Source organism: Crocodylus porosus, unplaced genomic scaffold, assembly GCF_001723895.1.
Source record: "Crocodylus porosus isolate Cpor-Errol unplaced genomic scaffold, CroPor_comp1, whole genome shotgun sequence".
In the NCBI taxonomy this organism is placed as follows: domain Eukaryota; kingdom Metazoa; phylum Chordata; order Crocodylia; family Crocodylidae; genus Crocodylus; species Crocodylus porosus.
In genome coordinates this window covers 12,395,494-12,409,885 of record NW_017728918.1, presented here as the reverse complement: position 1 = coordinate 12,409,885, position 14,392 = coordinate 12,395,494, and the positions used below count along the sequence as shown (strand labels likewise).

The following is a 14,392-nucleotide window of genomic DNA, read 5'->3' as shown; positions in this document are numbered from 1 at the left end:
CCTCCTGGGTTAGATGGAGGTCCTGCACTCTGGCTAAGAACCGACGTGAGCAATCAGACTTGGCTGACTGCTCCTCCCAGCAGATGTCTGGGAAGTTCAGGTCCCCCATGATGACCACATCCTTAGCCCTCACTGCCTCTGTGAGCTGACCTAAGAATTCCTGGTCGAATTATGGCATAGCAAAGAGACGTTTCTTGGCGAAGAGGAGCAATGGACATCTCTGAGAAGAAAACACTGGAACAAGGAGTCTGAGCATATAAAAATATTGTCTTGAACCAAAATGAAGCATCACAGCTGCAGTAGGTCTCGCTTGAAGAGATGTGGTGGAGGGTGATTTGGGAACCATAGGATCAGCTGATAAAATCCGACAGCCTGTTTTCTAGACTGGTGCATCTACTACCAAGTAAAAATATAGGCCTAATCACATATTAATAAATTAGACTGCAGATAATGTACTTGGGGATTTAAACCAGATGGAGGCAGTTGCACTGAACACTGGCAGAAGAGGCGTCTGGCAGGAATTTTAATGGCGGAGTTCTTGAAAAGCTTCACCTTTATGCCCAGTGCCGTGAGGTAGCCCCATAGACTATGATGTTGCCCAAATGTAATACATTTTCCTTTTAACAGCAGGCAAGCCTGCCTTGCACACCTTAGTGCCCATGTTACCCGCTCTCTATACCTGAAGAAGGGTGTTGGTGCCTGAAAGCTTGCAAAGAACAATTTTTCCAACTATTTAGTTGTTCTAATAAAAGATATCCCAAAGGACCTTACCTGCCCATATTACCAGCTGATCGTTCTTGTGACAGCTCTGTTGCTGGGTTGATTGGGTGTCTAGCACATCCTTGCTCTCTCTTTTCTTTTAAAATCTCCAGCCCTGCTTTTAAATTAAATATACTCTGTTATTAGTAGTGTCTCACCTAACAGAAGGCTGAGCCCCATATCTGTGAGCTCCCCTTGCATGACTTTGCTATTGGTATTTTTTTTTCTTCAGAACATCTGAAAAGCAGAAAGGACAACAAAGTGTACAGTATAACTCACTCTTAACATAATGCTACACACAGGGCTGTTACTTCTGTTTGCTGGGTAGGAGATAATGCTGTCTCCTCTGTGCCTGATTTGCTTTGAAACACCACTACACAACATTTAACAGAAACCATTAGTATAATCTGTGTTTTGCATAAGGGATGTCATCACATTCAGCAGTAACAAAGTTCCTTTGGAAAAAAAAAAAGAGAGGAGAGAGAGAGATTTTTTTATTTGAAGTAGCTTAGTAGCTGAGCAGGGCAAAAATTATCATAAAGTGACTGTAGCATCCTCAGAAAAGTCCTCAAAGCTATTTATTCTTAAAGCATCTGCACTGGTCTGTACTTCTGTGCTGTTTCTTAAAGGAACATTGCAGGCAGCAGAAGTAGCAGCGCCGATTTGCCCCCTGATTCCTATCGATTGGGTGGTTCTGGGATTTGAGGTCATGCAGCAGCTTTCCCCTCTGGACCCACAAGGGCTCAAACCAAATAAGCCAGCCAAGGAAGTAGCCTCCATCCAGGGCAGGATTTAAAAATTCAGCTCTAAAGAGACCGCATGTGCTCAACATGTTTTATTGTAATCAAAAGTCATTGGACTAATCAAGGAGTTATTCACAGTGAACCCAACTTCAACCCACAGCACCTGTTCTTTAGTAAAATAACCACCTATTGTTTTTATTCATGTGCTTCCTTTATTTGCTTCATTTAGAAAAACAGTTGACGGCTAGCAACTGCCTAGGAATATTAGCCATGGCCGAAGCCATGCAATGCACTGAACTATACAACATGGCCAAAGCATATGCCCTGCAAATTTTCCCAGAGGTGGCAAACCAAGAGGAGATCCTTAATATCTCCAAAGACGACTTCATTTCCTACATGTCCAATGACAGCTTGAACACCAAAGCAGAGGAGCTGGTGTATGAAACAGTGATAAAGTGGATTAAGAAGGACGCTGCAATCAGAGCTCAGGTAAAAAATAATCTTACAAACCACTCTCTTTTCCATTCCCATAAATACCTCTTTAAAATAGAAGCTGGCCCCATGCAATTTTAAATGTGAAGATGAATAGGAGATGGGATGGTAGCAGTGAAAAGAACAAGAGGATCCAGGCTGTGGATGAAATGCATGCAATTTCCAAATCTGATCCCCATATCTGATTGTTTAGAATGAAAGTGTCTAATTTGCTACACCTGTCTTAGAAAGATGCAGCCCTGGAGGGGTTTTTTTGGCTGTGGACTTGACCAAAGATAAATCTTAAAGGATTAAAGCTGTGTGACATGTTACTTCAGGAAAGAGATGCATTTTAGTAAGGGGTACGCAGCCAACGCTAGTGAGAAGTAAAACTCATCAGAAAATCAGAATTTCTCTTGGCGCTGAATGCTAATCATGTCACTGTACAGTACGTACAAAAAAAAATTATACAGTCCCTTTACTGGGTAACTCAGGCACCCCTGCTGGTTATATACATATTTATTAGAGTCAGCTTGTCTTCACCATTACTGAATTATACAATGAAATATGGTGCATTGGGAAGTTAAGTGTCTGCCTAGCCCTGTTTTGAGATAAACATTATAAATAATAACTGGTTTTGAGGATAATGAGGTAAAACGTTGTCCTTGGGGACAGAAGAATTATACTGATGACTCTCAAGGACCAGGCTTTTGTTTTAGATATAACTGCATTTGGTTGACCTTCCCAGGAAACGGTGGTAGCATGAAGCTGAGTACCTGAAGTGCCTTCCCCTGCAACCCTGAGCTCTCCCCAAATAACCTGCAGTTGTGGAGGGGCCCAGGCAGCCGAGTGGTTTCTGCTGGAGTCCCATCCTCTACTGCTTCTGCTGTATTTCCTCAAGGAAACCTAAAAAAGACCTGAAATATCCTAGAGTGGCATGAAATCCCTCTGGCTCTTTTCCTTTTTAAGAGGAAGCGTGGTCCAGTTTGCCCTGGGATTCAGGAGACCTGGACATTAGCCCCTTCCCTGCCACAACCCCCTGCGTAGTCTTTGTGTGTCTGCTCCTCATCTAATCAGACGCAGGCAGTAGCACCGTCTTCCCTCCTGGGGACGCGGAGCGGGGCGCGGTGGCTGTGCTGATTGTCATGTGAAGTCCCTGAGATACACCGGCCCCAGGGGACTCAACCAACACTGGCTCGGGCACGGCTGTCAGTGTGTGGCTCTTGGGGGTCTCCTCCACACTTCCCTCTCTGGCAAGTGGCAAAGAGGATGAGACTGGAGCTTTCCTCCCTCCCTGGCTGCCTCCTTCAGGTTCTCGCACTGGAGAGGACTGTCAGGGCCACGTTTATTATTACCGGTGGTTATTATTACCTCCAAACTTTGCCACAGTGCTGTCGATTTACTGAAATGGACCCCTCCTCGGCTCCTGCTGGCCTTATAAAACATGCTGTGCCTGCACGTGTTTCTCGGCTTGTTTAAAGTTTGATGAAGACAGCCCGTTCTGAGCGGCTGCGTTACCGAGACACAACTTCATGCAAACGATGGGATGGGAACGGGGGCAGGAGTGGAGGGAACCTCGCAGAAGGGATCTGTTTGCCTGGCACAGACAGAGGGTGTCACTCACTGTGCAATCTGGGTTGTGTTTTCAAGATTGCTGGTTTAAATATTTCCTTCTGCTTCCTGCTGTGGTGATGTTATGAATTTATTTTTTAAGTGGTGGTTTTCATTCTCCCTTCGTTTCCCACCTGCCGTCCCCTCCTCCTCTTTCACTTTCATGTTGCGGTCATATTTTTTCAAATTGCCTTCCTCCCTCTCCTGCTTCTGAAGAGCTTTTATAGTTTACGATGGCATCTTTATTTGTTTCTCCAAATTTCTCGCTGTGGTGTTTGGTTTTGTACATTACTTTTCAAGGGCTTTTAATTTTTTATACATGTCTATAGAAAAATGAGCATATTGAATACATTCGCATTAAAGGTAAAGTAGCTGGCTGCTTTCCTACCCAAACATACTTTCTAAGGGTTTGCTGCTTTTACTATCCAAACATACTGCTAATCACTTTCTAAGCGTTTGCTGCTCTAAATTTTTTCTCACCTTTTTGTATCCCACCAACTTATTATAAGACCCTTGTCAGATAAATGCTTATTTTCTAAAAGCAGAAGTTCTTGCTTTTTAGATTTACTGTGCAAAGCTCTCTGCTTAAATTTTTATAATGGCATCTGCATTTTCAGAGCACAGGAACAAATTATTCTGGGGTGGGGGAGGAAGAGGACGGTGGAGATAAAGTCAGCCCTAACCAGTTGTCCGACTGATAAAAATGATCAGTGAAAATCTGGATGACACTTCTTTGCAGCATGAGAAATGACGCCGGCATAGTCCTTCCTGATGCCTAGGCCCTCCCCCAGCATCCTTTGAATGCCAGAGGAGTCCAGGGTGCTCAGGCCCTTGTGCAATTAGGCCCGCTGTTTCTGCCAGACCTGTCACAGTCACGCTGAGCGCACGGGGAATGCTCCTGGAGTCCTGAGAGCTGGTTTTGACTCGATTCACTCTCCAATGGGCTGCAAGCCACTGGGTGCAGACAGCCTGCGGGCACAAGACAGCATAGCTCCTGCTGCCCTGGGAGACTTAGCCGACCTACACAGCCACAGGCGTGAGAAGGGCCATGGTCCTGGATCCTAGTCCTGGGAAGGCCCTGCCAGTGGGGCTCCTAATGAAGTATTGCCACCGAATGAAGCTGCAGTTGAGGGATAACAGGACAAGCTGGACTGATTGCATTCCCCACTTGCTCAGGGTTTGCAGCTGCCTCAGAGGTGAGCACTTTTCTGCTGCGCTGTATGAAGCTCAAGCCCTTCAGTCATTTCATACAGTTCTGGATATAGTGCCCTGGGGCGTGCTTGGGGTTTTATGGAGATGCACAGAGACGAGAAGCGCTTGCATTCACAAACATAGGCTGCAGACCGGGGTGGGCCACCCAGGCCACGGCCCGATCAACTTTTAGCAAATTAATTCCTATAACCCACAAATGCGCAATTATCATTCCGGTGAAAACTGTATAGCTATTTTTTTAACTGCATAGCGGGCTAAATGAACGTGCTAAAAGTTGGTCGGGCCATGGCCCAGGTGGCCCACCCCGTTCCACAGCCAAGAGTGAAGTGAGTGAAGGTATTGGCCCCCAGAAAAGCAGGTATTGGCCCTCCTTTTTGGACCCCTTTTTGGCTCTTGCAAGTGCACCCCTCGGGGACCAGCCTTGCTTCACCTCACTTCACTTCCTCTCCCCTGCTACCAACCGTGTTAATCTGAAATCCTGCTTGTGTTTGGCACCTGTAACCTCTTTTCCTCTGGGAGTCTGTCACACCAGCTGACTGAAGTGACTCAGAAGCAGTTTCTCCAAAGTAAAGCACTGTTTATTCCCCCAAAGGTGAAGAGCAGGCAGAGACGAGGCTAAAGCAATAAATGGCCAGTGTGATCACACCTTGTTTTTAATTTGGAAGTTTTGGCCGAGATCCACCCAGCCCAGAAATCCCTGTCCCAGGGATCTTTTGCCTCCGTGTGTGTGTGCATGACCGTCTTCCCCAGGGGCAGGCTCTCAGAGCTCATTTCACCCTTCCTCCTTGCTAAGCCCAGCATCTTTTCATGGCTCCATGCCCCAGTTGATCCTAGCCTCAGACCCGGATGAGTAAATCCATGAGTTCAGCTGGAGCCAAGTAGAGGCAGGTGTCTTTAAGGACCCTTATGAATGTCATTGTTTTGTTTCCTGGTTGTGCTTAGGTTTAACTCCATGCAGTCAGGAAGGACAATCTGAACCAGGTAAACCATGGGGTAGATGAGGCTCGTTTAAAAGTAACATGTAACAGCCTCATTCTCCAGAGCAGGATGAAGCAGGGTGACAACGCCAGTGAAAGAAAGCTCCTTGGAAAGTTGTTGGGAGGCTGCCTATGTTTGCACGCTAGCCTGGTTGTAATCACACGACTTCTTCATGGGTGGGTTTTGCAAGGGATAAATGGGATTTAGTCCCCCTGCCCTCCTTCATTGAAAGACCGTGGGAACCGGATGCCTGTCTGCTCCCAGGGCCTTCCTTGGTTATCAAATTCTTCTTAGTGTTGCTAATCCTCTCCTGGTCGGGCACTGCCAGAGAGGCGGGAGAGGGGAGGCTCCTAACCGAGACCCGACTGTGAAACAAGCATGAAAGAATGTATTCCCGGCTGGGCTTTTAGTGCCTCAAAGTGGGCTGAGGCGGGGAAGCCTTGTGTGAAGCAGGTGAATGAGGGGGCACAAGCCCCAGGTGCTAATTATTAAGGGTGGGAGGTGCTGGAACTGAGGCTGAGGGCCACTGGGATTGAAGCAGCCATGCTGCTAGTCTGGCAGCTATAGGATGGAGCTGTTGGGAGAGAGGTTGAGAATGAGTCAGTGATGTCAGGGAGGCTCTCTGTTCCTGGTAGATAAGGGTTGTGGGGGAAAAGAAGCAGGGGATGAAGACAGAGGGGCACCCCATCTGCTGCTTCACTATGGGTTTTATTTCTTGGCTCAGCATGACATTTGGCCACACCATTGGGGGGCCGGCACCTTCCCCCATAGCTTTCAGGCCCCTAGAGCGGCTCTGGCTCCACCCTGGTCTCCTTTCCTTCCGTGCAAAGCTGGAGTCCCACAGCTGTCAGGACCCCTACCTTCACCTCCCGGGTCCTAAACAGCACCCAGATCCTCAGTTGTCCCCTAGGCACTCCCTCCCCCTGCACCTCCGCTTTGCCCAGGGCAACAGAAGAGCTTGCTACGCCTCTGGATATAAGAGTTTTACAGCATCGCAGAGAAACAGCATCTGGGAGTCTACAAAGAGACCGTAACAGTGCTTTAAAGGTCACTGATCCATCTCTGTAAGACAGACAGGCAGTTCAAATAATGAAATATTCATTAAGCTTATATTTGGTAAGTAACTGGACCCCAGTGCTTTGAAACGGCATGCTAGCTGCATATGGTAACACTTTTGGAACCATACCGGTACCATGGGTAATGCATGAAATCAATCTAACCAAAAGAAACAGCATCTCATGTGAGGTTCCTGAATAGTTAGGTAATTTCCTGTTGCCGTGAGAGCAGACTACTGGTCCTAGAAATATCTTTTGATTACTTGTCACTAGATGGAAAGCCTGCAGCAGACTGACACATCTGGAAATGCTGGAGTTGCTGTTTTTCTATTTGTTTCTCTTCCTGACTGATGGATGAGATGGTAGGGTTTATCCTTATAGTTATCCTTTTGATAAGCTTATTATACCTCTAGGGAGATCATGCAAAAAATATGTTGGGTAACGAGGCCGTGCTATCTGAAAAGCGGCATGGTTTAGTGGTCTGAGGACAGGCAGGACTTAGCACTAGGCCCTCAGGAGTTCACATCCCAGCTCAGGCTCGCTGTGTGGCCTAAGGCAAGGCAGTTTAGCTCTCTGCTTCCACTTCCCTCTTCACAATGTGGGAAAATAACACCTACCACACAGAGTGCTGGGAAGATACGTTGGATAATGAGATGTGTCCTCAGCTGGTATTAATCAACATTGCTGTGTTAATGAAGCTGTGTCAATATAATTGAGTTGAAAATCCAGCCCCGTATCAGTACAAGGTGGTGACGATCTAAAGGGCTGTGTAAGCCGCAGTTCGGTATCCGAGTAGACTACCCAAGAACGGGGACCACGAGAAATGTCACCACGTGCTGATCCAAGCGTAAAGCAGGTTTCTTTGACCTGCCTCATCTCTCGTAAATACACAGCAACGTGTATCCCAAAAAAAAAACCCCACAAAGCAAAACAAACGGCAGAAACCTAACTAAAACAAGACACTCTACAGCGCACGGTTCTCCCCCGGGATAAGGATGAGAGGATAAACAGATGTTAGTCGTCTTACTCGGTGCAAGGCTGGACGATGCTGCGGCACTAAAGGAACCTGGGCCAAGGAAAAGAAGTCACGATCCCCATCATTCGCACAGGCACAATGGCGCGCCCTTCATCTAAGCACTGTGTAATACCAAAATATCCAGTTATAAAATGAAATGGCTTACCCATAAAAGTATCAATGAGCTTCCTATGAGCTCGTGTCCACAGCGAGAGCTCTGTCTAAGCAATACCTTAATGGCACCTGAGGACTGCAGCTTGGTAGACAAATGGAAGCTAATTTAGCAAATAGCAACACAAATGATTAAGGACTAGAGGAATTGATTTAGGAGGAAAGATTAAAAGGATTGAATATGCAGAGTTTGGTCTAACGACAGTTAAAGTGGAGATAACGGTCTGCAACTATGTGAAGACAGAAAGGAGAGGAATTGCCTAGGAGGCTGGAAAGAAGCAAGTGTAGGAGCAAAGGCATACAGTTATGACAAGGTAAATGTAAGCTGTAAAAACACCAAAGCAACACCAACACCTGAAAACTCAGCATCTAGTGAGAGCAAAGGAAGACGATGCAGAGGTGGAAGAGTGGCTTTACATCAAAAGTGTTATGAATGCCAATGAACTGCATTTTAACCATTCAAGAGAATCTCTGGATAGGCTGCAAGGAACAGCAAAGGAGAAACTGGATTTCTAAAGGAAAGGAAAATGAAAAGCTCCTGGTCAACTCTCAAGGTATTAGATGCCATATTCAGGTGGATTTTAAATATGCAGATTTCACAGGAGGCATCAAAGAGGTTCCAAAGTTATGATCCCTCGGGAAGAGAGTTCGACAAGAAGAAAACATGATCTTGAGTCGGCTCCTTAGCGATGAGGAGGAAAAGCAAAATGACATTATCCATATCAACCTTGACAAGCTACTTAGATTTGTCATAATTAAAAATGCATTCATTGACCAATGTTTTTCAGTGATGCTAGGTTTCAGAAAGCAAAAGTGAGGTAAATATGGAATATAAGCTGCAATTTTCAAATTACACCTGACTAATATTAACATTCACGGAGATTTTGGTGCTTAGCACCTTTCAGCTCTATTTGAAATCCCAGCCCTAGTAACCAAGATAGTAGGAGAATGCATTGAAGTTCACCTGTGCAGAAAACAGAACAATCCTAAAAGATACAATAATTAACATCCAACTAACCCAAAATTGTCATAAATTGAATGCAAGGATTGAGAAGTAGCCTTTGTGACTTCACATAGCAGTGGACTCCTCAAAGATCCCAGGTTTAAATGAACCTTTTTCTAAAGAGCGGTCGAGCAAGAACCATCAGCACCCACACAGGCCTAGGAAGAGAAGAAATAGTAGCTGGAAAGAGACAGAACAAGTTCATACCAACCATGGAGGTCGAGGGAAATAACAGATACAACACAAACAGCAAATTACAGGGAGATGCAGGGCAAGCAGGCCCATTAATAAATGAATAAGCAGTTGAAGTTTCCTATTATTGATAAAGGTTGTGTGTAGACCTTTTTTAAGATGGCAATGATGTTAATAGGATCATAGGAAAGTCGGGTTGGAAAGGACCTCACGAGCTCAACTCAGAGCAGGATCATCCCTGACTCAGCCATCCCAGGCAGGCGTCTGTCCAACCTGCTCTTGAAAACTTCCAAGGATGGAGATGCCACGAGTTCTCTGGACGCCTGCTGCAATGCTTGACCACCCACATTGTCAGAAATTTCCTCCTAATCTCCAACCTAAATTTCCCATGCTGCAGCTTGAGGACATGGCTCCGAGTCTTCTCCCCTATGGCCACAAAGAAAAGCCCACCTCCACCATCTCTCTAATGACCCTTCAGGTATTTGAAGGCTGTTAATAATTCCCCTTCAGTCTTCTCTTCTCCAAAATAAATAACTCCTAAGTCTTTCTGCCTTTCCTCATAAGGCTTACCTCCCAGGCCCTTAACCATTTTTTATTGCTCTGCACCAGAGTCTTTCCGAACTGTCCACGTCCTTCTTCAGGGGTGGGGCCCAAAACTGGACACAGTGCTTCAGGTGAAGCCTCACTAGTGCTGAATAGACCAGATGAATCACTTCCTTTGATTTACAAGTGACGCTCCTGTTAATATAACCCAATTTGCTGTTTGCTTTTTTTGCAACAAGAGCACACTGTTGGCTCTTTCAGCTTCCAGTGTACTGCAGCCCCCAGGCCCATATCTTTAGCACTGTAGCCTAGCTAATAATTCCCCAATCTCTAGTTGTACATGCAGTTAGTTCATCCCAAATGCATGACTTTTCACTTGTTCTTCTTGAGTCTTGTCTAGTTGATTGCGGACTGTTTCTCCAGTTTATCCAAGTCATTCTGGATCCTAGCCCTACCCTCCAGAGGACCTGCAACTCCATCCAACTTTGTATCGTCCACAAATTTGCTATGTGTCCACTCAATCCCACTGTCCAAATCATTATTGAAGATATTAAACAATACTGAACCCAGGACAGACCTAGGGAACCCCACTTGATACCCTCCTCCCAACTAGACACTGAGCCATTGATGACTTAACGGGGAAACAAAACATGAAAAGCAGTTTAGGATCATGCTTCCCCTGAAGTCCTCTCTCTACTTGTATATCTTCCCAACGCATTTTCCTATTTTAAAAAATATATATATTTCCTCCTGTACTTGAAGAAACCTTTTGACTAAGGCAGAGTGGTTCTCAACCTTCATAGTTTCATAGTTGGAAGATTTGAGGCACCTTATTAGATTCGAGGCACCCCACTTAGCTATTCATTTCTCGACAAGGGAAAAGTAAGAGCAATTCTTCTGTTGCAAAGCATTCAGAAAGACCACAACAGGTCCGACTGTTTTTGACACTGTGGATTCCTATTGGAAATATCTGGGTTTGTCTTGGGCATCACGCATAGGTGTTTTCACACCTAACAGTGCTTATTAAAAAAAAAAATCTCAGTACACTCTCATTGAGAATCACAGGACTAAGTTCACAATCCTTCAACCATTTACATAAGCAGGTAGCTTCATCCCTGACGCTCCTTTCTCCATCACTTCATGGTATGTCAGTGGCAGAAGCAGGACTAAAGTTCCTGGCTCTAAGTTACCCCGGTGCAAACACTGTGCACTTTCTGAATGGAAGAATAAGCATGAAGAAATTATTTTTCTGTGTTGGGGTAGGGAGATGTGTGCACATGTGCATGTGCCATTATGCTGTATCAGATACATGTACCAGGAACTAGTTTCTTTTTTCAAGGCACATAACGGGGACTAACTATTTCTTCATGGCAGCATGGTTCTTGTGGTTCATAGGCGTGTATACAGGTGTATATGTAGGTGGATATTTATAATCAGCACAAATGAAATGCCAATTACCGGTTGTCGTCTCTTTTGTTATGTTTTGAGTTCTTTTATTTCAGCAGGGTTTAGTCAGCTGAAGAGGTAACTTGTGCTGAGATTATTTCTGAAAAGTTTTAGTTCAAGACAAATCCTGAGTGTAATGACTTAATGACTTATCTTCCCATGTGCTTAAAAAAAAAAGCCCCTTATCATGTTACCCCTAAAAATACATGCTCACATATTGCTCCATGAATAGTTAAAGACCGGGGCAGCCGCTCCCTTTATGCAATTGATATTATAGTGTTTAGTCAGCTGTGCTGCCATAAAGGTGTTGTGTTGAAGTTTCATTTCAGGAAGAGAGGGCTGCTGTAGTCCTCTTGCTGTGCATGGGATGTATACATGTAACTCCCTCCTGTTAAGTGACTATGTGAGTCCAGAGCCTGGGAATCAGATTTAATTCCAAGTGCTCATCTTGTGATGTTTCCAGCTCCAATGTTATCAGGATTGGGAGTTTAATCTGAGAGCAACTTTTCACTTGCAATAAGCTGCTCTTGGTAGTGAGTGATGGATAAATGGATATGAACTCCATCAGAGCTGAAGTTCCTCTGGGTGTGCCCTAATGCTTTGACTTGTGGACGAGGGTATTAAAAGTAGACCATGTCTTTGTAATATCCCTGGGCAATATGGGCTGAAGTCGAGTAAAAAAAAAGGAAAAAGTTGAGGGTCTATTGAAGTCAAATGGTCCATGGGGTGATTAAGGCACCCTGGTACCGACAGCCGGTACCGCACAAGGGAGTAATGTTCTAGAGTCATGTCCAGCTGTTTTTGACTCCCTAGCTAAAATAGCCCAGTACCCATATACAGGTGGGTTGCCAATAGATAAACTTCCACACAAATCCAGAGCAGGGCTTAAACTTAGACATTTGCAGCCATAGCAAGACACCCTAACTCAGGGGTGGGCTGGATGTGGCCCTCCAGGCCACTCTATCTGGCCCACGGGGCCCCTAAAAAATTTAGAAAACTAATATTTATCTGTCCCTAGCTGCCTATCATGCACCCCTCGATGGCTTGCCAAAACTCAGTAAGCGGCCCTCTGCCCAAAATAATTGCCTGCCCATGCCCTAACTGCTTCGTCTGTGTGCCCTACAATGCACATTGAAGCACAAGCCCCAATTGTCAGACAGTGCTTGAATACTGCAAAAACATACCTAAAAGGAGCATCTTTCTGACAACATGAAGTCTTGTGGTGTTCATGAGGAGTCTAAAAGCAGCAGCTGGTGGCCGCAATGGATCCAGGCAGAGTGTGAATGATTCTTAAGATCCCTCCTGCTCCACTCAAAGTTTAAAACCAACTACCAGGCAGGGTCAGCCGTCTTTCGGTTCAGGTGGGCAGAGGGAGTCAGTTGACTTCATGGCTCATTGTTATTTCCTTGGTTTCTGCTAATCTTTTCCTTCCATAGATATCAACAACCCTTGATCTTCTGCTAATGAACTGCACTTTCTTCTACAATTGTCCTAGTAGTGTGCTGCTACCTAGGACCCTGTGCTGCAGACTGAGTGCACAGAGAGCAGATTTGCAGATGACAGCAAACTGGATGGAGTTGCAGACATTTTAGAGGAGGAGATTAGGATTCAGAAGGACCTTGTCAAACTGGGAAAATGGGCTGAAATTAATCAAATGAAATTAAATAAAGACAAATGTAAAGTGCTGCACTTAGGATGGAATAATCAGATGCCCAAGTACATATTGGGGAATGACTGGCTAGGCTGCAGCACTGCAGAAAATGAACTGGTGATTGTAGTGGACTACAAGCTGAATATGAGCCAACAGTGTGCTCTTGTTTGAAAAAAAAACAACCAATAGCATACTGGGTTGTTTCAATAGGAGTATCACTTCCAGTGCAGCACTGGTGAAACCTTACCTAGAGTACTGCACCTGGGTTTAGGGGCGGTGGGCAAAATACAGCCCACGGGCCAGGTCCAGCTCACAGCAGGTCTTTATCCGGCCTGCAGCAGGTCCCTCAGTCCCCTGGCCCAGGCACAGTCCAGCTCTGGCATGCCCTGCTGCCTCCTGGGCATACCGCAGGGCTGGGGCAGCTCCGCAGCTGGAGTGCCTTTCTAGACAGCCCAGGTGGCAGGTGGCTCCTTCTGGCTGCCGAAGCCAGCAGCCCCAGCCCTGTGGCACCAGCAGGGACAGACACTGCACAGCCCCGGCACCACGCCTGCTCCAGGCTCACCAGGCTCAGCAGCAGCGCCAGACAGAAGCTGTTGCTCAGTGCAGGGTAAAAGCAGCCCCTCCTGCTCCTGCTGCCGGTAGTTCCCTGCTGCAGCCTCCTGGAGCCTGCACCAGGCTGCCCTGTGTCTCCATTGCTGTCACCACTGCCTCCTGGCTGCCCTGCGGGGAGGTGCCACATGGCGCATGGGCTCCAAGCTGTTGCAGGGCAGCAGCTGACTGGCTCGGGGGGTGCGTGCAGGGTCTCCCATGCACACCCCACCGCACCCCCATCTACCCCCCTCCAAACCCCACAACCACACCCTTCCCCACACACAATCACACACCCCACAAATACCACACCCACACACACACCCCCACACACCTGCACACAGAGCCCACCCCATATACACCCATCCCACCAGGCACACCCCACACACCTCCCAGCCACCATTCCCCACCACTCACCCCACAAAGCCTATACCCACAATCACACCCACACATCCTCACAAACACTTCCTCCCACAAGTCCCCCATATCCACTCACCCACACACTCTCCCACACCCTTCTCCACACCCCACATACACATCCCCCCACAAACCCTATACCCACCCCTCCATATCCCTCACCCCTCCACACTCCCTTATAATATACATGAGTCAGACCTCATTTTGAGCTATTATGAAATCACCTGTGTGTACATGATGCAAACACACACAAATCAGGACAAAAATATTTTTAAATAAAATTAAAATGTTATTGTCAATATTTAAGTTTTAGTATACAATTTGGGGTTTTTTTGGGTTCCAAGATTCATAGACGTAAGGGCTGGAAAGGACCTCAGAAGATCTTTGAGTTCAGCCCCTTGCCCTAGGGGTGGGAAGATGGCAAACGCCCTTCCCAAAAGGAGTACTTCTAGGTGCATGGGGAGTGACTTCAGGTAGCAAAGGTCAGGGGTTAGGGGTGGGACTTCCAGTCCCAAGATGGCAGCCAGGAGGCAGGGC

General features: G+C 46.3%; 1 protein-coding gene across 2 annotated transcripts in view; it reads left to right on the top strand.

Moving 5' to 3' along the window:
* KLHL29 (kelch like family member 29) overlaps window positions 1-14,392 on the top strand; it is a 473,943-nt gene that overhangs the window by 402,524 nt on the left and 57,027 nt on the right. For both annotated transcript variants that reach the window (XM_019537334.1, XM_019537335.1), the window contains exon 7: window positions 1,732-1,991. In XM_019537334.1, the coding sequence (XP_019392879.1) occupies window positions 1,732-1,991 (260 nt within the window). The remainder of the gene's footprint in view (window positions 1-1,731; window positions 1,992-14,392) is intronic.